The sequence below is a fragment of the Phycodurus eques genome, chromosome 21, assembly GCF_024500275.1.
Source record: "Phycodurus eques isolate BA_2022a chromosome 21, UOR_Pequ_1.1, whole genome shotgun sequence".
Taxonomy (NCBI): Eukaryota; Metazoa; Chordata; class Actinopteri; order Syngnathiformes; family Syngnathidae; genus Phycodurus; species Phycodurus eques.
Window position 1 is genome coordinate 13,849,591 of NC_084545.1, and position 24,145 is coordinate 13,873,735.

At 42.4% G+C, this 24,145-nt stretch overlaps 1 protein-coding gene across 1 annotated transcript in view; it reads left to right on the top strand.

Annotated features, from left to right (window-relative positions):
- The window catches only part of zfhx4 (zinc finger homeobox 4), an 87,316-nt gene that overhangs the window by 24,917 nt on the left and 38,254 nt on the right, over window positions 1-24,145 (top strand). The window contains exons 5-6 of the mRNA XM_061666105.1: window positions 1,995-2,536; window positions 20,405-20,639. Coding sequence (XP_061522089.1) covers window positions 1,995-2,536; window positions 20,405-20,639 — 777 coding nt within the window. The remainder of the gene's footprint in view (window positions 1-1,994; window positions 2,537-20,404; window positions 20,640-24,145) is intronic.

Below are 24,145 nucleotides of genomic sequence, written 5' to 3' on the forward strand. Positions count from 1 at the left end.
GCCAGTCGCAGGGCTAGTGAAGCGTAATGAAACAAAAGTACAATATAGTTTTTATATTATTATTCGAAAGGTCACTAATATAATGATAATTCATGTGCCAAATTAAATATATATTGTGCTACAATAATGACCAGGTGTTAGATTTTGCATGTCTACATATTTCGAAGAACTTCCTTAAGTCATAATTCACCGAGCCGATCTATGACGTCATTGATCGGCGCCGCAAAATACATTTACTCCGCGTCGCCATCGTGCACAGTATATTTGAATCCAAAAGCTAGTTTATTTTTAGCCTTGTCGCGTGTCTTTTGGCATAGTCCTGTAAATATCTGACGGCCAATAAAGTTATTTAAAAACCCATTATTTCTGTCATGTAATGTTGGTTTACACACGATCTGACCAGAGCAGTAATTTCCAACCTTTATGGAGGCAAGGAACATATTTTACAATTGAAAAATCTCATGGCACAACAACAAACAAAAATGTCACAAAAAGTGGATATATTAATTACTCTATGTACTTCCTGCCATCTCATAGAAGACCATTCATTTATTCTGTCTGTCACTATGCCTCACTCCCATAAATAGAGGAACAAAGACACATTATTTATTGTAAATATCATTTTTTGAGCAAACACAAGTATATACAGTAAATGAACAGGTCATTTAAATAGACACATTCCTCCTTCTTGTGATCGGATCGGTGATCGATTATCGTTTTTTTTTTCAAACTCGCTGATCGGTGATCTCATTTAAAAACTGACTGATCCTCATCTCAAGTTTGCGCTTCATTTTTTCCCCTCAATCTTGGTCAGTTTAATTCTTTTTTGTTGTCTCATGTATCATCTCTTTCTTTTACCACTCGCATCCTTTTTTTTTTCTTCACTGTTTTTCACTCCAGCTCTTTTTCCTTCCCCCTATCTCTTCTCCCTGTCAATATCTCCTTTTGTTTGACCCCTCACTGATTAAAAAGATGATTATGAGACGCCACACGAGAATTATTCTTAATCTTTCATTTGTAATTTTCTTAAATCATCTTAATCCTCGCCACCATACACACTATGCCACCTTTCCACGCCCCAGAAAGAACACACACACACATGCACACATGAACACGCATACACTGGCACACAGCAGGAAGTGGATTCCCGTAGGAGTGAGGGAGATTTAACAATGACCCTGCCGTGTTACACACACTCCCTCTGCCAGTGTTGAGGTCACAGCCCAGCCAGCAGATGTACTTCCAGTGATTTACACCGATAACACCCAGCTCCCTATAGTGAGCGCAGCTGTACCTAGGTTTTGATGGTGCGACTGTGATTGTTTTATATTCAAATACTGGAGAAAGTCATTGGAAATGTGCACTGCTATGCACCAGGCACCCAACGATGAATGAAATACATTTCCTTAATATACTGTATTTCAATCAGTTGTTTTTGTGCTCCAAACAAAGTGTTAAATTATGTGAAACCAGACATGATGTGCTTTGATAGCATACATAGACGGGTCATTGAAGGTATCGAACAAAACATTTGTTTCATTGCTATGGGTGGCAGATTTTGTTTTTCATTTCCAGGTCTGGGTGGACAAAAGAAAAAAAAAAGTGTGTGTGTGTGTGTGTGGATGAGAGAAAAGCCCAGCGCTTTAAAAACGTTATCCCACCGCTGCTGAGAGGAGTAATTAAAGCTACCTGATGAGCGAGTTAGCAAGTTGAAAAGGATGATTGTAATTGATCCTGATTCAATCCTATTAGAGCTTTTTTATAGACCAGACTTTGTAAGGAGCCCTCGTCGTCTGTGAGACTTTATTTTATCAAATCCTTTTGTGTAAAAGAGGCCTGCATGGAGGACTCCTTTCTCCCTCCCTTTCTTTTTCTCAATTCTTTCTGCACAATAATTTTCACGCTCTTTTTATATTTTTGTTGTTCTACACTATTCTCCTTGTTTCACCTTTATCTTATTGTTAATATTACGTTCGCATTCACTGTCTTCGTAGTGAACAGTGACCTATCATCGGAACTGCGTCTCGCCAGTGGCCAGCTGATGGCTGACGACCTCTCGCTGGTGTCCTCAGGTGGAATGGGGGGCATGTCCTCAGTGGACCCTTCCCTCTCCTCCCTGTCGCCGCCTATTAGTGACCCCTCGCTGCGCCTCTACCAGTGCGCCGTGTGCAACTGCTACTCCACAGACAGCCTGGAGGCTCTTAATGCCCACGTCAACACGGAGCGCTCGCTGCCGGAGGAGGAGTGGCGCTGCGTGGTCGGCGACGTCTACCAGTGCAAGCTGTGCAGCTACAACACGCAGCTCAAGGCCAACTTTCAGCTGCACTGCAAGACGGACAAGCACATGCAGAAGCACCAGCTGGTGGCCCACATCAAGCAGGGAGGCAAGGCCAACCAGTGGAGATTAAAGTGTGTGGCCATTGGCAACCCTGTGCACCTCAAGTGCAACGCTTGTGACTACTACAGCAACAGCGTGGATAAACTGAGGCTACATACCACCAACCAGAGGCATGAGGGTGCCATACGGCTTTACAAGGTAAAAAAAAAAAAAAAAAAAAAAAAAAAAGCTCTTATCTGTTCGCAGTCTTTTTTCACATCATATCATGTAGCGGTCAAAGCAGTCCCATTCCAATACAATGTAGGGGGGACTTGATGCAAAATTTGGATTCAGCATGTTTTTGTTTATGAAGAGTTTGCACTGCCATCTTAACCGAGACCCTCACAAGGATCAAAAGTTCCCATGAGAATGGAATGCCAAAGATGAAAAAAGGTGGCTTTTGGATGCTAGATGATTCCAATCAGATACGGGCAGATTTCCTGCTTTTTATCAGCTGGCATCAGTGTTGCTGTTAATTACCCACATATTTCAAATTCTTCAGCCTGACCTTTGGGCTGTAAACAATTGTGAAATAATTGAATACTTTTTTTTTTTTTGTGCTCACAGCACACAGTCATATTTGCACAGTAGTTTTCTGTCAGAACTCACATACAGTGTTGGTTCTTGAAAATAAATTTTAAAAACGTTTAGCAAAGGGATCGCTCTAAATATTTCATTTTTAAAAGCCAGAAATATATTTTTAATATATATTTTTAAAGATGGTAAAAGAAGTATACACATACAGTTAGTGAGTTTGCCCATGTATTTTACTGAATTTTATGTAATTATCATGATAAATTAATTTGCATTGGTAGTAGCATATGATAAGTGCATTTGGTGTGTGTCTCCTCTACGTTTGTCAGATGTCTCCCTTTTAACAGGAAGCTGATACATTTTCAAAGCCCTTATTTATATCTTGATTTAACCGTTATTTATCTAGGTAAGGCAAATGAGAACAGATTCTCACTTTCAATGCCAACCTGGCTGCAGACAGCAGAGGAAAACAAAACAAAGCAAAACAAAAGCAAATACAAATACATATACAACAAACTGTGCAATGTGATACTTTGACCTCCAAGACATTACGACATTGATTCTTTTGCCGCTGTAAAAACAATCAGTACAATTGTAGTAGAAACCCAGATGAAATAAGACTTGCAAGCTTAAAACTTGAGTTCATTAGCATTTAATACATATAAGAGTAATTACACTTTGGAACAGTAGACTCCTGTCACTCGTAAAACACTGTGATGATGATGTATACATTTCATAATAATCTTCTCGGAATTTACTTTCTTTGGAAATGAGGGACTAATTCAAAGTTACTGTGCCCAGGATCGAAATGATTATGTCTGTTGGCGTTCTTATGAAACATGTCTATATTGACACACTGAGTATGGCAGGGGCTAGGTTAAAGATTAGATTGAATTGGATTAGTTTTTATACACAATATGTTAATGAAATTAGTCTTCTTACTAAATGTATACCTATTTTATATAGACATTTGTGTATATATTAAGCCATACGTTAGCTCCATTGGCAACATAATAATAATTAAATAATAAAACGTTCTGTGAGAATTTAGTAGGATTTTGCACAAAACGCGGTCCACTGCAATTGAAATTACGGACAAAAAATATCATTTGAGCCCTGTCATGGTGTATTTTTGTGGCAACATTTAGCATTGTCATAGCTGAAGTGGCACCATTGTGGTTGTGATCCAGTTCCAGTTTGAGTGTGGTGCTTTATTGAGACAATTTTTGTTTGTCATCTAAGTGGGACAATAAATGATTACGAAAGAAGAAGAAAAACAGACAGGGCAAACAGTTGACACAGGAAGACTTTTCTTTTGGTAAAAGCATTTCTATTTTTTTCCTCCCCCGATATATTCCACGAGAGCAAGGCAATGTCTTTTAACCAAGGCATGTGAGGGCCAGCCCAATGCCCCCTCTGCGCACCCTGTGCACCGCAATACCTCATCTACCCACCCACCGACCTCTACAGGCCTCAACAAATGTGTTCCACAGATGAGGCTTTTAATGCATCTGGCACAAGTCCCAATATTTTACCCTTGGACATGTGGTACATGTGCTAGTGAAGCCAAGCAAGTGGGAGAGAAGGCAACGAGTGGTAGAACTGGAGTAGAGGAAAAAATCATTTCTTTTATTTGACCAGAAAAAAAAAACACCTCCTCTTTCATGTATTGGCAGAGGTGAAAAGCACATGGGAATTGAGGTAGCTTGGCTTGGTGCATAAAAGATCCGAGTGTTGACGACTTTACCATCTGTTTTTTTTTTTTTGGAAACACAGAAAATCTTTATGGCATGGGAAACCATTTGAAGACACAAAACAAAAAGCATATTCAGGAGATTTTATGACCGCTTTGTAGCAGAGATGGAGCACTTCTAAGGGGAATTTGAAAGTGTCTTATTTTCCAAACTTTGAAAAAGAGTGAGACAAATGACATTTGCAGCAAATAGACATGAAGTGAACGGGTGTCCCGGGACTAGCAAGTGTCAAAAGTCATAGGCCTCATTTGGAAAAAACGGCACTCTGTGCTGGTGCTTAGGATCGGAAATGTTCTAACAGGGAATGGGCATAATAACCAATTAATCGGAATTCTGCTGATTGTATTGGAATTGATTGGATTTGAATTAGGCCTTGAAGAAATTCACGGTTAAAAATAAATGTAGTGCGGTCCATAATAAAGCAGAAAGTGACATCAGCTTTGCGAGGCCGAGCTACTGTATATCCTCCGAGCACCATAATTCTGGTCAATACAACACTGGCACGGAAATAGGAGTTCAAAACATTCATCCCATTAATCCTATTTGTTACCTTTCCGCATCGTTGAGTAAGAAAATTTGGTCAAATGCTGTTCCTTGGTTGAAACGTTTTGTTTTCAAATTTCTTACAATTTTGTATTACTTATTATGAGTTGCACATCGTATGATTTAAATTCAATATTAGCACAGCTGTTGAGTGCAAGTCTGTGTCCGCATGTTGTGCCAGTAGCATATGTGGTTAGTTGAACATTAAACACCGTCATAGCGTAGCCTGTCTGTCGCTGGCCAGAGCTGGTGTTTAGCTTAGCATTGAATATGATGATGTATGGTTTCGTTTATGATTTGTAATAACAAACAGTGGCCTTTAATGCACACAAGAGACGGGAATAAATCTGTCAGTGCCATTCACAAGTGTTGCAGGGCTAAGTACGGGGGTGGGGGGGGGGGGGGGGGTCGGTTCGTAGCCACTGCGTGTGTGTGTGTGTCCATTGGGCTTTGAGGTTGCGATCAGGGCTGTGCCCTTGGGTCATTAGGAGTGGAGAATGTTCATGGTCAATGTTGCGTGGTCAGGGACCACACACACACACACACATAAACACAGACACACTGTCTCATAGGCCGTAGCACCTGTTTCTCAGATGGCTGTCTGAATAAATCTTCAACTGTCCTGAGTCGCCACTACCCCTCCACCGTCTGTCCCACTGTCTGCCCGTCTGTCCAGTTTTCCGTCATTATTCAAGCAGAAATGGACATCCGGGATCCAGTGTGCATTTCCATATTTCTGTTTTTCTTTTCATTATTTTCCCACTCGTCTTTCTTGTCCCCTGTGTCCTTCTTTGAACTCCGCTTTATAAAAAGCTCAACGTTTTTATGGGCGACGGGAAAAGAGAGGGCAGAGGATGTCGAGCTTGAGTACACTCCGATAAATGGATGTTTCAATGTATGTTTGCTTCTAACACTCATTTTTTATTTTTCCTTGCTTTGAGAAATTGCAGATAGGCCTTCTCATTACACAGATTTCCCTTGGCAAGCAACAGGTGCCAATTAAACAAGAGAATGCATTTGGTGAAGCATCTTAAGAGACACCCCTTTTCTCATTATCATCAACTCTTTCTATTTCTTCTTTTTTTTTTTTTTTGCCTTTCATGCATGCATATTGTATTCGGCTCATCTCTTTAGAATGCAGATAGCTCGGTTTATGTATTTGTGGCATGAAGTCAAACGCTGTGTCTTGGTTATTAGCGAAGGTCAACCTTTCCTACTCTCATTTAAAAATCAAATATCTCTCTATATAAATGCAGCCCAAATTATCAGACTGTCATATAGACCAGTGTGATAGGGAAATAGACAGAAGATTGACTCCTGTAGATTTGCATAAAAACCCATTGTGTTGGTCCTCAGGAATAGTAAAGAGACAGATCTATTTCATATGCATTACGCCGTTCATGACACAGTCGCTCGCATATGCTCCTACAGAGGCGTAGCGTTGCATATATTCATGGAGGCGTACTTATATCTACAGTTAAGTCTCTCGTTCAACCTTGGTCTCCATTATGAAGTCTTCCCACTTGAGTTGCTGTCTGCTTGATCACTGCATCCTTGCCTCCCATTAACTCAAATACTTGCTGTTCTAAACACATTGCTCACCAATTGAGCATCACTTTCTGACATGATGCAGCCCTGTCAGCCAACCTACCTCATCTTCTGTCCCCTCGTTTTCACCTCTTCATCCCAATGCCTCGTAAATGGTACAACCTGTCTCACCTTTCACCTGCCGCCGTTACAATGGATATATGTGAGCTTTAGGGGAAGTGGGGGAGGGTCACGGCTAATTAAAGCGTAAATACAGGTGCTTGTTCGTATGCGTGTGTGTGTGTGTGTGTGTACAGTGCGGCTTTGTGTGTTTGAGTGGACAGCCTTTATCCCTCAATAATCCTCCACGATATTAATAAGAGTTTCTCCTTTCCAGGCCTCAACCAGATGGGTAGCAGAGCTTTAGTGTGCATGACTTTATACGTGTATGGTGTGCACAATCTAGACTTTGCTGACACTCCGAATTGCAACTCACGCATAGTGTTGTGTTCATAACCAAATTTCCACAATTTGATTTCAGCTCAGTTTGGAATAGCACATCCTGATCTGCTTTTTTTTTCTACAGGTGTGGAGTTGGGATAGCAATAACCGTGTCAGCCATGTAAATAGCGACAAAATAGAAAACAACGTGTTTTGTCTAGCTTCACCTTTTAGCTACCTAGTTGGTACTCCAATGGGCTCCCTTAAATGCTTTTGATATTTGAAAATACAGTATGTTAGGGGACTGTACCAAGCTTTATTCAGTTGCTCTCTTTGGCAGTTGAGCCCTATTACTCCTCAGTGTTTTTCTGAAGAACGCAAGCTTAGTGTTGCAGAGGTGTGGACTCAAGTCAATTGACTTGGACTCGAGTCAGACTCGATTCATAATTTTGATGACTCGACTTGACAATATGTTAAAAGACTTGCAGCTCGACTTGGACTTGAACAGCAGTGACTTATGACCCAGCTTTCTCTATTTACAACTGTATGTGCACCTCACTGCTTTACTGTCGAAATAAATGATTAGTGTCAACATAATGTTAAAAGATCTGACTGATTATAATTTAGTTCAACATCTCCCAAGCCATAATTAGTAGTAGTTAATTATTATTATATTTCAACAGTTCATGACCTCTTGGGCTACTACACCCTGAAATGGTCGTCAGTCAGTCGCAGGGCACGCATAGACACAGACAACCATTTGCACTCACATTCACACCTACGGGCAATTCAGAGTTTTCAATCAACCAACCATGCATGTTTTTGGGATGTGGGAGGAACCCGGAGTGCCCGGAGAAAACCCACGCAGACACGGGGAGAACATGCAAACTCCACACAAGCGGGGGCAGGATTTGAACCCCGGTTCCCAGAACTGTGAAGCAGATGTGCTAACCAGTCGGTCACCGTGCCGGCATATATATATATATATATATATATTATTATTATTATTTTTTTTTTTAGTTTATTAGTAAAATGACTCGAAAAGGACTCGAAACTCAAATCGTAGGACTTGCATGTCTCGACTTGAGACTTAACTTGAGACTTGTGTCTTGCAACACGCAATGACTTGTTCCCACCGCTGTAGTGTTGTCACATTCATAACTTAAGGAAGGTTGGCTGGGCATTTTTGTGTTTGACTAAAGAATATGATAATAAAAGAGGATGCACAATCTCTGATCTTTGTCGACTATGTGTTAATTAGTGGCGCTAAAGTAGACATCCTATTTCGCAATTTAGCTATTTAGATCCTGGCTCTCCCCTACTTTTCTTCTCTTGTGAAACCATAAGATATTGATTTGGACAAAGTTGAGCTGAAATACTCCTCAACGCCCTACCAAATCAATAATCAATCGATTTGGAGGTAATTGTTCCTCCCTTGGACCGGTCCCAAGTCTCTCTCTCGCTCTCACACGTGCTCTCTGTCATTATCAGCATGTGGCCCAGTATTTGGCATTTCAGCATTCCAGCTCTAATTGATTTTAACCATTAGGTGCTCAGTGAATAGATAAGTACTGGGAGATATTCGATTATATGGTGGAAGAGGGAGGCAGGAATCAAACGAGAGCTGCAAGGCTTGAGGAATAGTGTTGGTGGGCCAATGAAAGGAGGGGGAAGAGGAACCGGCTTGTCCTGCAGTCCATCCACCTTTACCCATTGGTCCCCTATGCCCCCAGCAGCAGCACAATGCTCCTGACCTCCTGTGAGTTCAAGCGGCTTAGGTTCTGTGAAGTAATCCCTAATGCTTTGAAATAGACCTGATAGAAAGCCCACTTACTTGTTCGGGATTAATGTGGGTTGGACGACGGTGGGTAGGGGGGTGTTGATTTGTGGCTTTTCTGCACATTAAACAAGCCCACGGGAATAATAACATTGACAATGAATTGCAGTTGTTCATTGTTTTAATGAAGCAGAAAGATTGAAGAGTGTTTAGAGCTTGAAAAATTCCCACCCAAATTTTGAATGAACCTGCTAACTGTTGCAAGTCCGTAACCCGCATTTGCAAAGGCAATATTGTGAGGTTGGGCTTGCCTTGTGGAACTATTTTAAACTTTGGCCTCGACAAAAAGGAAAATGGTCCAATTCCAAACAACTGTTGGTAACAGTTTTTATGCTAGCATATAGCAAGATAGCATGCTGAGTACAGAAAACACAAAGGCCGATCGATAAGGCATTCAACTTTGTGCCCTTTGGTCAGGTACTATTGTGTAAGAGAATAGCTGAAACGCTAGTCTGCTTACAGTGGTTGTGCTAACATTTAGCAAGATAGCAGCCTGAGTGGAGAAAACGCAGATATTTTTTCATTTTTCCCCTGTGCTTCCAACCTATTAATTATGAGAATTGTGACTGTGCAATCAGTGCACATAATGCAGAAAGCCCTAAGGTACAGCAATAAGGAATTCACGTCGTTGACTTGTGGTCAGGTATTATTTTTTGAAAGTGAAAAGCTCAACAATGCTAAAATGTCATTTGTTGGTATGCTAACGTATAGATGCTATGACAAAATGGCAAGCTCAGTAGAGAAAGTGCAAAGGAGGATAAGGATGGTGAGGATTTTATGTTGGGCCCTCTGAACAGGTACCATTTTGAAAGAGAATAGCAAGATGTCACACTGAGTACAGAAAGCACTCAGGCATTTGCTTACGGTATATCTGGTTGTGTGCAACTTCACTGAAAAACCCAATCAGTTAGGCTGGAACAATACAGAATCGAAACCGAAAATCGCTGTACCGTATGACACGAACCCGGGTCATCTTGGAAATGGCAGAAATGCCAATTAATTATTATAATAATTATTATTATTATCCATCCATCCATCCATTTTCCATATCGCTTATCCTAACTTGGGTATCGGGCATGCTGGAGCCTATCCCAGCTGACTCTGGGGGGCGAAAGCGGGGTACACCCTGGACTGGTCGCCAGCCAATCTCAGGGCATTAACATAGTAGTAGCCGGGTTCAAATCCGGCTTCGCCGGTGTGGAGTATGCATGTTGTCCCCGTGCTCGCGTGGGTTGTCTCCGGGTACTCCGGTTTCCTCCCACATTCCAAAAACAGGCATGGTAGGTTAATTGATGACTCTAAATTGTCCGAATGTGAGTGCGAATGGTTGTTTGTCTATTTGTGCCCTGCGATTGGCTACCGGCCAGTTCAGGGTGTACCCCGCCTCTCGCCCCAAGTCAGCTGTGATAGGCCCTAGCACACCTGCGTCTCTGGTGAAGGGATGGATGGATGGATATTTGGTAAGATATGTTTATCATATGAATTTATTCATTTAAACAAATGTAATTGTGTATCGAACTGTTGCTCAGAAATCGAGATTTGAACGGAATCTTACCTTTCATATATTGTTACAGCCTAACTGGTGAGGCTGAGTGAAACTGAGGAAACTCCAAATTAGGGGTAAGGACTGTGTCATGTGACAGTTGGTTCATGTTGATTGCTTACACTTGTGTAGCACGAACTGCGAAAAATTTAATTCCATGTAATTTGCTGAGAACGTTTACCTATAAAAAAATTGTGATCACCATCAAACCGTTTGAGATATTAATTCCACATAACTCCTGTGAGCACGGAGAATGGAGAATGGAGGAAAATGCTCATTTTCTATACTGGTAAAAAACTGACTGAAGGTTTGGTAGAGAAATTAGCAAAAAAAATAATATTGCGGAGATGATCGACTTTCCTTCACTTAATGTGAAATAAACGGTAGAAAATACTGTAGCTTGTTTGTGACACAAAAGTGGGTTTTCCTGAGAGAAGACACCTGTCTTTAGGTAATCACCAAATTAGCAGTCAACAGGATTGAAGGATTTTTGAAAGGCTATACTATTGACTCATAACCTAAATTCCATAGTCCCAGTCAATACACACTCATCGAAATCTGCTTTTTTTTTTTCTGTTTTTTTGTTTGTTTGTTTGCTGAATTTGCTCGACTTATTTCTATTGACACAGAAGGGCGAGTTTTCATTTTCAGAAAAGATAAAGATCCAAAGCGTGTCAACAAAATGCGATGACATGAGAGAAACACGTCTCACAGTTAGAACAGCATACCTGGGGAAAAAAGGGACTCATTTCAACAGCCCCATTCATTTTCTATTAGTTTGTTGGTAGTTTTTTTTAAGGAATTTCATTACTGTGGTAACACAAAATTTATATGAGAAAATAGTTCGGGTCTGAGTGCATCCATAACACATTTTGATTGGTGTAGGATACATTTTGTCTTTGTCTGGAAGAAAATGTCAGAATAATAAAGAATTAAATGAAAAGTTATGATATGCTGACCAGTCGGCCATGGTGGCCGACTGGTCAGCACATCTGCCGGGTTCAAATCCGGCGTCACCTGTGTGGAGTTTTGCATGTTCTCCCCGTGCCTGCGTGGGTTTTCTCCGAGCACTCCGGTTTCCTCCCACATCCCAAAAACATGCATGGTAGGTTAATTGAAGACTCTAAATTGCCCGTAGGTGTGAATGATTGTTTGTTTATGTGTGCCCTGCGATTGGCAGGCGACAAGGACAGGGTGTACCCCGCCTCCCGCCCGAAGATAGCTGGGAATCGGCTCCAGCACGCCCGCGACCCTAGAGAGGATAAGCGGTACAGGAAATGAATAAATGAATGAATTATGATATATAATAAGTAGGAGCATTAGTAAAATGGGCTGCTTAGCTCTGCTAAAGCATGTTCCGCAGCAGCCCCATAATTATTGCAACAGCATGTCTTCCATATTTGTGGAGTGGGTGTGGAGTGCGCATACTTTTTGTACGATTTCTTATTAATGAATTTTATTTTGGATGATTATTGTTTAGCTTCTTGGTAGACAGTGTCCTTTTTTTTATTGGATGGGCATTCCCTGTAAAAGCCATTTGATGCTGCTTTTTTTGCATATTCCTTCCTCCTCTTCAGTCAAGCAGGAGTCTAGGTTAGGGCTAGCAGACTGGGCGGTTGCGGGCTGGTGGGGGAACAAAGGCAAACATTTGAGTAATCTTCAAAGAGTCCATTGGTATGTTGAGTGGACGCTGGTATGTGGACTACGGCTGAGGCTTTTTGAAGGGAAAACAATATCCTTCCTTTACACTGCCAGGATCTGGACAAACACCACCGGCCAGGCAACTCTACCCTCTGGTGCCGTCGCTATCATCTTACTGTTCCCCGCTCATGCCGCCACGGGAGCCTCCTCTCCTCTAGGTTTGGGATAGCAGCATCCAGTTTATGGGGTTAGACAGAACAAATCAGGTTGTTGAAAATGCGGTCTGTTGAGTTTATGTGACATGCCAGTAATTGTTAAAGGAATTATCTACGTGTGTTTGGAGACACACGATCTCTATTTTAGTCTCTACCTACAGATAAGTATGCAGACAAAGGCAGTTGGACCTCTGTAACAGAGACGAGCAAAAACCAAGTGTGCCATCTTTCCAATCACTCGCAAGGCACGCTAAACAACAACAGCTCGTATTAAATAAAGATTGCAAGGTGTGTTTCAAGTATGTCATGTGCGTAGTGTTACTACATGATGAGAGCCTGATTCAATTACTGCACTTCTTCAAGGAAAGAGACAGGCAGTCTGACATTTTGTGACAGTTTCAAAATGAACTCCCTTTGGCCTATAATCACCACCCGATTTCTCATGAGGATCCACCCCGGGGATAATTTCTCCCATTTCTCTTTCATTAGCAGGACTCTCGGTGTGAGACGTGTTTTGTTCCCTGTACCTTTTGTTTTGTACTAAGTGAAACCATGTGACAGGGTAGGGGCTAACTGGAAAACAATACTCCCTTCACAGGCTCAGGAATGTGTAATTAGTGATTTGAACCCGACTACGCTTGTCTAGATTGTTCCCTATCATTCTCTTCCCTTCTGTCTCATGTTATTTTGTTCTCACCTCTTATAATTTCTCACTCTCTTTGTCTCTCAAACCAATCGGTTACTTTGCTTCACCCCGTTTTTACCATTCCTTTTGTCTAACTATTACTCATGGATATATATTCTTTTGGAAAGCATGCAGCTTGAAGAGAGCAAAGAAAACCAAACTTGGCAAAAAATAAAGTAAAAAATGCAGCCCCTCCCGGCGCCAAAATTATTTTCCCTTCTCTTTCGGTTTTAGTTAAATATAACAACATCAGTGTAGTACAAACCTCTTTGATGGTACCAAGCAATTAGCTGAAGCCCCAGATTTCCATTCCTTTTATTTTTGTTTTTCTTGACGTCTCTCACAGATCCTGTCAATTAGGCCTTGCCTTGATTTTCACCCAAAGCATCTTTGCATGTTAGAAAAACTGGAAAATGATTAACCCTGCCCAAGAGCTTGTTAGCATTTGTGCAGAATCCCTCCCCCTTGCACAGCATTGGGGAAAAAAATATATAATCCTGTGAGCATGTTAGCATTTTAACCATCTTGATCTTGGCGATTTGTGATCTCTGTCCCATTGTGAGATGACGGAGAAGATGGTTTAGGGATATGGGGAGGTCTGGTCAGAGTCACCTGGCAGCAATAGAGACAAGCAGGAGCTTTTAGATCCTAATGGGTTAAGGTCAGGATAGCTAATAGGGAATAAGTGGCTGAGCCTTGCTGTCTAAATCTAATGCTAATGTAAATACTCATCCATTTTGGTGGGGGTGGAGGTAAACTGGCTTTTAAGACATCTAATACACACATACGCACACTCACATGCACACAAGCGCTGATGAGTAAGTAAGCCCTCATCTGGCGTCTGTGTTTCTTTGAGTCTGTTATTCCCAACTGTTGGCTCAGTACAATGTAAAATATGTGTGACTAGGCTTCATTGACTAAAACCAGAAGACATGGATCATGTAAATCCTTAGCAAGGCTGTTTCTCTCCTCCTTTTGTGAGGGGGTGGCTGTGTGTGTGTGTGTGTGTGTGTGGGGGGGGGGGGGGGGGGTGACGACTGTGCTTGTGTAAAAGGGAGAGAGAAAAATGAGGGCTCGGGAGACTGAAGTGATTTTTCCAAGAAAGGGGGCCAAGAAGGTCAGGAAGCTGTGAACTTCAAGATTGACCTTTGGCCCATATGTCAGATATGCTTACATCACCACTGCAAGTGTGTATAATGTATGCATGTGTGTGGAAGTGAGAGAAAGAGAAATCCGGTCGGTAGGCCTGAGGAGTTATACTATTTTTCCCAAAGCTTTATCGCCTTTGCGTCCTCATTGTGTCTTGCTGACAAGGAGCAAAGAGTAGAGGCAGAATGGAGAGAACGAGAGAGGGAGAGTGCATGCTAGCAGACGGATGGCAGGAGGCTTTATTCGAAAGACTCAGTGTGATAATTCATTTATTTGCCTTGGCAGCCATTATGCAATGGATGCTTATTATTATTGGGTGACCTAAGCTAAGCTCGCCCATGGGCCCTCATGCACCTCATGGACGGGCCTCAGAGCTGTGATTACATGGGACGGCCATCAGCCAGGACTGAGACACAGGAGAAGCAATTTAGCTTGAGGAAATAATATTTTTCTTAGCATTTATGATAGTGGAAGCTTTGCAAGCAAAATAAGGAAAGAAGAAAGAAGTTTTTTTATTAGTACTATTTAGGATTTTTTTTTTTTATATAGTCTTAAGCATAGCAATTATACAAAAGGACACCGTTGCCTTGAGGATGTGAAAAATAAAGCCGAAGATTTGCCTAGTATGTAGTTACAGTACATATCTGATGATATAAGTATTTTAATAAAAGCACTCTTTTACATGGAAAGACACCCTTGTTTCTAGGCAGATTTAGCACTAGAAATTTAAATATAGATTTTCAGAGCCATGCCTGTATTTTGTGTATTTAATATTTGGAAATGTTTGAGCATAATTGGCCAGAAAATCCATGTTTCAAAAAGTACTGCTGAATAAATAAATAAAACAGTTTTAATCTTTCTCTCACCATGTTATGATGGGCAGCAAGGTTAAACGACATGCTTCCACGAAAGCATTGATATTTTACATTCAAAGAAGTGTAATTCATTTTAATGGCCAGTTATTATTATTATTTTTTTTTACCTGTGTGCATCAATCAGCCAGTGACATTTATTGTCAAGCACCTGCTCAAAATGTATTTATCTATTTATTCATTCATCCATTTTCAATATAGCTCCTCCTGTTCAGGGTCACGGACAGCTGGAGCCTAGCCCAGCTGACTTCAGGCAAAAGGCAGACTAAACCCTGGACTGGTCACCAGTCAATCACAGGCCACTGCTCAATACATTATGATCACCATCCGAAGTGGTTGCCGCTTTGTTTGTTGAAGACCAAGTAAATGTGGTAATTATCTTGACTGCGATAAAAGAAAGTCAATGGACGAGGTGTGGTCTAATGGGGAAGTACTAGTTCAGGAAGAGAGAGATACTTGTTAAAAATCTGACAAGTTTTCATCTGACAATATGCAGTCACAGTTTTTGTGTTTTTGTGGCTTCAAATTTGTCTTTCCATTTGCTACTCTTGCTAACGGTGGAAGTAAGGTGACACGCACCTGTGCCCTCAGCTTCTTTTTTTAGCGCCGCAGATTCATCGACAGTGATCTCGCTATTCACTCACCTTTTTTCCCGCGGGCTGAGCGGTGGTAGGCAGTAACGTATTTGGGAGATGGTAGCACAGGTTGGAATTCTACACTTGGCAGCCTTCCAGCCAGCGCTGCTATGTGTTTAAAATACTTTCAAGGAACAAAACACGCTTTTGTTGTTTGCTGGGCCAAGTGGGGCTGTTTTTGTCTCGGATGGCTCCGGGGGGCCCGTGGGATAGCACCGGAAGCTGGCGACGCTCCACAAGGAGGGTACAGCCGACAACCAGCGCCCTGCTCCCACTGATGAAATGAAATGGTTATTCTTGTCGCAGTGTGACGGGGGCACATTTGCATGTATGCACCCCTCTCCTCAGCGGACACAGAAATGTACTGTACGTGATGGTTCTTTACATTTAAAACATGTATGCAAATGATCTGACTCGCATGTAGCGGTTATTAAGACATAGCTATAGTGGCAGTATGTGTTCATTAGTGGCCTGCTTCTGCACTCAATGACAGGAAAGGGTCATGTTTGTGCTGGATACCTTAATTTGTCGTATGGTTTATGGTGGAAATAGCGAGCCTCCCGCTTTTGAAATATATTTGTCGTTACAAGTTTGCGCACACAATCGGAGGCAAAGACAAAAAGGGAGGCGCGCAATTGGAACACGCAAAATAAAAAATAAAAAAATAAAAAAAGTGCTCTGGAAATGACTGATGCATAAACACACACACACACACACACACACACACACACACACACACACACGTCAGAATGGAAAGAAAGATGAAAGAAGTTTTTGGAAGGCTGTATTTTGCCTTGCCTTATTAAGAATTCAGTTAATGAGACAGCTTTGCCACCACACATAGAACAAATGAATGTGATGCAGCGCCGCCGCTTCCCCGCCCCACAAACCAAGCGAGTGAGCGCCGAGGTGTGTGTACTTGTGTTTGTGTGTGCCAGAAAGGTGTTTTGTAAACATCTCATTCAGAATAATGAATGTAGTCCTGTGTCAGCCGCTCTCTCTCTCACTCACACACACACACACACACACACACACGCACACACACAAACACGCACACACACAGGAGCAAAAACACCACACGGGAGCTTCCCACACCTGTCAAATTAACTCTCCTCCTCCCTCTCCCAATTTGTGTTTGTGTGTGTGTGTGTGTGTGTTTGTGTGTGTGTGTTTTATGGACAAGATTGACAATGTTGTGTTTTTGACAAATAAACAGTAAGTCCCCCGTGTGGTAATTTGCATTCCATGTGAGGGGCTGGGGGGGATGTGAGCGTGCACATTCGCCGCCATCCAGAGAGGTGTGTATGCTGCATTATGGTCTACCCATGACAAGGGGGCTGTTTATGAGCTTGATTGGGCCTCCGGGAATGTTAGCTTATTTGATTGTTTGCCAAACACTAATTCCCAACAATTAACCACCACCAGGAGTTGTGATGAGGTGCCATAAGCCACAAAGGGCGTGTGAGTGTTTTTTGTAATTCTGTGGACACACACAGGCAATAAGGTGGCACTATTGTATTAATGCAAAGGGCTCTCCTGAGAATCCGGTAGAACGTTGTATACAGTATAACCAAGTACTACACTACGTTTTAAGTGGAATCTTTCCAGCAGCTGCACCGAAGCACTTCACAAAGTGTTCCGTCCTTAACTAAAAAGTCTCAAATTTGACTTCCATTAGCATGCCGACGCCCTGACACAGGTCACAGTTTTTATTATTATTATTATTTCCTTGTAACAGTACTTGTGATTTCACATTTGCTGAAAAAAAAACATCTATTTTGATGACGTTATCACATATATAGTTTATGTACAGTATTAGTTCTCATTTCCGGTCATAATATCGTGGTCGGTCTTGTCTATGTAAAAACAAACAAAGCCATCATATCAGTGGAAACTGCAGACTTTGTTTTAATGGAATCTCATTGTTTGAGTGAACAACTTTTATGGTGCTGATACAGTATTATAAATGATGCCCAGCAGCATACACTGGGATTATCCACAGCCACACCTTTCGAAGGTAAGAGTTAGAGTTTATTTTCATGATCGTCTTTTACACGTAACCCCAGAAAATGGCAGTTTCCAACTCATTCAAAACAACTAAGTCCTACTGATGTCTCCCGAGAGCAGGTTCATCCATTATATCCACATTTAAATGGAATACAGACACAAGCGCAAACCCAGGAGCAGGAACAGTGTGTTTGTGTGTTTGAATATGCATTACGCAGCCCACGCCTGGCAGGAGTCAAAGTGCTCTTTTAAACATTCATAAATCATGGATATTCTGGCCTACGATCTCCAGAGCGCCTGCCGAGTGCCAGAGCGACAGACAGACAGCCCTCTAGTTTAAGTCTTAAACAAACCCTCTGGAATGTGCTGATGGCGAGAGAATTAATATTAGGTCTAAACCTAGCTGGCAGCCCGCTTCAACCCCAAGTGTATCATTCAACTCTGTCTGACTGAAGCTTCATAAACCTAAAAGCAAATAAGTCAAAATGTTGAACCATGTGACGCATTTTTGGGGCCGCTGCTGATTTGTATGAGCATTTTAATTTCCAACCAGTTCAATTACCTGGATGGCTTTGCCAGAAGAAACATTTGAAAAGCAGTCAAGGATGACTCGAGTGAAACCTCGCACTTTTTCGCAGAGTTATCAGTGGCTCAAGGCTTAGAAAAAGAACACAGGCTTTGTCACATTTACACGGCGCCTTTCTTTCTTTTTTTTGCAGTTGTTGTCACTGGACAAAATCAAGGTCTTGTTTGAGTGCTAGTTCGCTATTCGATGCTAAGGACTTGCATTCATTGGAGCTAGTTCCCATTTATGTACAGAATAAGTAACTGGAGTGAAATCCCGAGTGAATCAAGAAAGAACACAAAACAAGGCACATTGAAAGGCACCATTGTTTTTACACTGAAGTACTAATGATTGATGACAGAATGCAAGATGTCGAGGATCTATAGGGGCTCTTGTGTATGTTGCATAGCATATGGTGCGATTATGTAAGGCCATTATGACAGGCCAGAACATGATGATTGGTTTCACTAAAAAAGGTATTGGGAGAAAAGATATTCAAAGATATGAAACTCTTGCATGTGGTATATGCATGTGTGTCCACGAGCACATGTATGTGCGATGACCGCAGCTCACTTGTCTCCTTCGAGCGAGGGCAGGAAAGAAAAGAAGCATAGAAGAGAAAAAAAAACGGAGCGAGAGGGGGAAAGAGTGCGAGGGAGGCCTCCTTTTAGAGAAACAAAGATAGCTGTAATTAATGGCCCTGAGCTCTGGTCTCGGGGAGCTTTCTTCTGACAACTCGGACTTAATTAAAACTTAAGATGTCTGAAAGGGCCTCTGACTGCGCAGGGACGTCCCACCGCCTCATGAGAAAAACCTGGTCACATTTCCGACAAAAGAAAGAAAGAACGAATGAAGAAAAGACGTGTTAGCAGCTGTACCTAAGTTTCTAATCCCTGTTTGTCAAAGACGGAAGGGGAAATGGGGGGTTAGAACTCACACACCTGCAGCCCACCACACACAAACACAACACACCCACACCCCTGTCCCCACCTGTTCTTTATGTCTCTGCAACAATGTTTGGACGTCGCAGGAAAGAATGCTGGATCCATGCGTTGAAACCTCGCTCGCGCTTTACGAAGGAAATGCAGCATTTGCCCGTGTGTCTATGCAGCCTCCCTCCTCCCACCACAGAGGATCAGATAATAAAAGCTTGGCCCGCTCTTTTGTTTTTGTGCATTGTTCATTAGCCCGGCAGCAACAAGAGGCACACTCGATATGCTTGGCTTGACTGGGTGTATGAGAGCAGGACAAGGTGGGTTGCTGTAGACCAGGGGGTGGGTGGGGGGTTGGGTCGCTGTGCTGTGTGTGCATGTTTCTGAGCTTGTGCACATGCGGGCGCTGAGGGCAGGGCGAGAGGTAGGGGGCGGCTTTGCATGGCTGCGATGCCATTAAAGAGGCAAGTGGAGATGCAGGGCTTGCAACTGACAGCACACGTTGAATGAGAAACCCCTGCAGCTGGCAACAATGAAGAGAGCTGGACAATGTAAATGTTCAGAGAAAAAGAGCTTTTTCCTCCCAGCTCCTTATTTTGACTTTTCTATGTGCCGAGTCTGCACGTCACCTCAGACTTATCCAATTAATGAATTACAGGCTGTATGCATGAACACAGCTCTGTTTTTCTTCTAGTTTTCTTTGTTATCATATAATATTTTATAGGAGATACATTGTATGTTGGAACCGCTACATGATGCTTCCATAAAACGCAAAATTAAGCACAAAAGCAAAAGTGGCTTTTGGCCTCTTTTTTTTTTTTTTTTTTTGCTTTATTAGGGCTGCTTCAGCTCACTTACTGCAGTGTGTAATTAACATGTATAGCTGGAAATAAAAGACAAAGTGGCTGGGACATTATCCATTGACGTCTCTGGCTTGTTTGAAGCCAGGGAAGTGGGATTTCTGGGCTGTGGATCATTGGAACTGTGCTGGAACCAGAGCAGAATGAAAAGCTTTAATGGTAATAAAGTGGTAAATGATATAGGCATAATTAAGGCAACGTCTTTCCCTGATGTTCTCCCAAAAGTTCTTTCGTACATTGAGGACACGTCTAAAGAAGCTGCCTGCCTGTTCCCTTCTCTTTAACAGCACTTGCACAAGCTGGACAGCGCCTACAGCCCAGAGTCGTGCATCTATTACTGCATGCTGTGCGACTACTCCACGAAGGCTCGCCTCAACCTGGTGCAGCACGCCCGCTCGGCCCGGCACCAGCAGAACGAAGGCCTGAAGAAGCTGCAACTGCACCAGCAAGGCCTGAGAGGGGACGACGACGGATTCAGCCTCCACGAGTTGTTCCAGGTCAAGGAGTGTCTATCCAGCCAAGGTCTGTGTTGTTTTAGTACCTCTTAGTAGTAAAGTAGCAGAAATACCAAGAAGGAAGCAGAATCCCAATACATTTTGGTCAACGTTTTGACATTACCCATTGGATAATCTTCATGTCAAAATTCAGGCAAATACACAAGATAGTTATCAATGAAGGCGTTGCCTCAAATAAGGATTAGTTATCACACATGATCCTTCTAGTCCTAGTTATCTCATACAGGCATGCAGACTTTTTACATCTGCAACCTTTACAAAATTATTTTTCCACTTCTGTTATTTTTTTTCCAGTGTGATTGCCCTTGGCTATAATTACATCCACCTTACTTTCCTCCCTAACAGTCCTGCTATCTCGTCTTTCTCGCACCACTCCCTTTACATGCTGTCAAATCTTCCTCCCTCCCTCTCGCCTTTGGCCTTCCTATCCACATCACGTCTCCTGATACAGAGCCGTCCTTCCCTCCTAATCTCTCCAAAATGAGCATACTGTTCCTATTAGGCTGCCGCACTTCTATCTCCCACAAACACACACGCACACGCATACACACACACACACACACACACACGCACACAAGCTGCGTGCACAGGGACATCCCGGGCAGGCGGGCAGCTTATGAAATTTCACCTTGGGAGGATCTCGCAGCCTGTGCGCGCTTACAATCAACACACACACACACACACACACACACACGCAGCCTCTCCCTGGAGTGAGCTTTCATTTCCTTTCTCATGACCAAAGCAATTTGGCTTTCATTTAAGGGTCTCCGTCCTGCCAGCAGCTAATAAGTGTAACAGAACTGTAAAACATTCAGAGAGAGCAAAAAAAAAAACAAAAAAAAGAGAAGAAAGATTAATCGTTTTTCTTTGAGTGGGGGCTTGATGGTTGGTGAGGGTGTAAGGAGGAGGAGAGTGGGGGTCTTGTGGTGTAATTTAAACCAGAAGAGTCAGGGTCCATTATTTAGTCATCCTTATGTTAATGCTGTAGGGAGAAAATGAGCGCTTAACTTGTTTTTGCTTTGCTTGACCTGAAGGAGCGGGCAGGGTTGGGGGAGGAAGGTAGCATGCTTTGAATAGCATTCCAGCATAGCGTTTGGCCTGACATTTGTGTGTGCATGTGCTTCCCAAAGTATCCAGTCTTGACCACACACTCCCCACCCTGCCGTGGACACTCATTACTGGTGTAACTTTGGTTTTAATTACACACAGATCACATTTCTGTAAGATTTGGAGCCGCAGCAGGAAATCCATTGCATTTCGGCGCCACTTCCTCATCGCATCTCTCTATCTCACTCTTTAGATTAGATTCCGCACTCCGTCCCCCCCTCCGCCCCCACCACCACACACACACACTTCCAAGTCTTTGTGAGCGCGACTAGATTTCTAAAAAAAAAAAGAAGCTAAATTTGACCCCTGCACCTAGTTCAAAAGCTGTGCTCCTCAAATGCATCATATTTGTCACTGCTGCCTCCTTTCATGCGTTGTTTTTGACTCTCGATGGGGAATTTCCAAGGGGAAACTACTGCAATGCTTGAAAGGAAGCTCACAGCATCCAAACCACTTTTTGGCCCCCTTTTGCCCTCTTTTTTGACCAGACTGTATATTTTAAGTGATCCGGGTGGATGGCAGATATGTCAAGGGTATTTTCTTTTTTTTTTTTTTTTTGTCAAGCAAAGCTCAATCCTATGATAGTCAGTAATTAAAATAGGGTATTGCAGCCTATGTATCAGAATCATCTTTATTTGCATATGGTGAGAGAAAGTAGTAGTAGTTTTTACATGGACAAAACTTGAAGTCAAATTATTACAAATCACAAAGGTTGTTTCATGGGGTTGAGGTAGGGGCTCTCAAGTAGTTCTGCACAAGCAATTAAGCAGAAAGTCTTAAATACAATTGAGGGGGAACTAAGTGGTGTTGCACAGCCCCCATTGACTGTAACAACTTCAGAGTAGGGAACATTTCCAGCCAGTGGTCCCTTTAAAGGGGACGCAATTCGGCAAACCAACTTTTTCGAGTATTTGGGATGAAATATTGTCACTATGGTGCCGCAGTAAACATATGAAATATGATTTATAAATCATCCATGCATTCCTGAGTTCCAGACATTTTTCTGCCGAGAGACCAGAAATCAGGTCATTCGAATTTCACGAGCTTATCTACATCACTAGTGAAGCTCTCCGCCTACCTCTCTGCTCCCGAGCCAGCGCTGTCGACATAACAAACACGCGTGTTCTCACATGTGGGTCTTCTACACGGACGCAGCCAATCGGGGGAAAGGGGGCGGTCTTAGCCAAATATGGACAAAGTGGATACAAAACTGGGTCAAACTGAAGTAGATGTCAGAGGCGCCATTCCTGGACACTTGTATGGCAAAACCAAGGTGTTTTGTCAAATGAAATTGACACTTTGATACTAAGTCCATGTTAGAGAGTCACTTTATGGGGGTCTAAATAGCCAAAATATGGGAGCTTTAAAGAGCCTGCATTCGTCCGTTTGTGTGCGCATGCTATTATTTTTCTGGGGCTGCAATTCCTGACTCGAGCACTTTTGGTTCATTAGAGAGCGGTATGAAAAAGATTAATTTAAGTGCTGACCGGTATCTTTCTCTTAAAGCCGGGACCTGGCACTGAGCCAGATAATTACAGGCCCATTTGGGAGTAAGGGCCCGAATGCTCCAGACTTTATGTACATGTGAATGGCTTTCATTAAACAATTTGGGTGCTGATTTTATGGCCTAATTAAGGGTACAGCACTACGGAGCCGCAACATAGCGGAGGAGGTGTTTTGACAGGCGTACGCAAGCAACACTTCTCCTGGGCTTGCTTTGTTCCTGTGTCTGTTCACCTCTTTGCACAAGTTTATTTTATTGGTTTAACAGTAAAAGTAATACTAGTGATAGAGTGTTTTGTCATAATGGATATATTCGGGGGGAAAAAATATAACTAAATAATATATCACAATATAAGATTGCTGGTCAATCACATCTTGGCAAATGGAGGCGCTCTGGATTCAAGCTCAACTAGTTTGTCGTCTACGTCAGCTACGGGAAGTTGCGCTCTGTGCAGGCCTCCGCCATGGCAGTATGATTCTGCTCAATACAACACTGACATGGGAACAAGAATTCAGAACGTTCAGAGACACTGTCTTCTATTCTATAAAAATACAAAAACACAATTTATCAAGTCATTTAATATTAATTCGCCACATAGTTCATCAAGGACAATTAGTTGAATTCCCATCTCCATTACTACACCCTCCCATGATCCTGTAGTGGTTTCCCTCAAAGACAAAAAGCCCACTGTGTCTCGGTATCACTGTGATAAATTGTGCTTCTGTGTGCACAGTTAGAAGTGTTACAGATAATTGAGTTGATTCAAAAAGGGGGGAAAAAGCCAGTTTGCATCATAAGAATTAGCTTAAATGAATTGCCTCTCAGCGTGGAAGGACTTTGGAGGCCATTTTGCTTTGAGGGTTGTCCAAAAGTTGTTAAGAGAAATTAGATCTTTTTGTGTG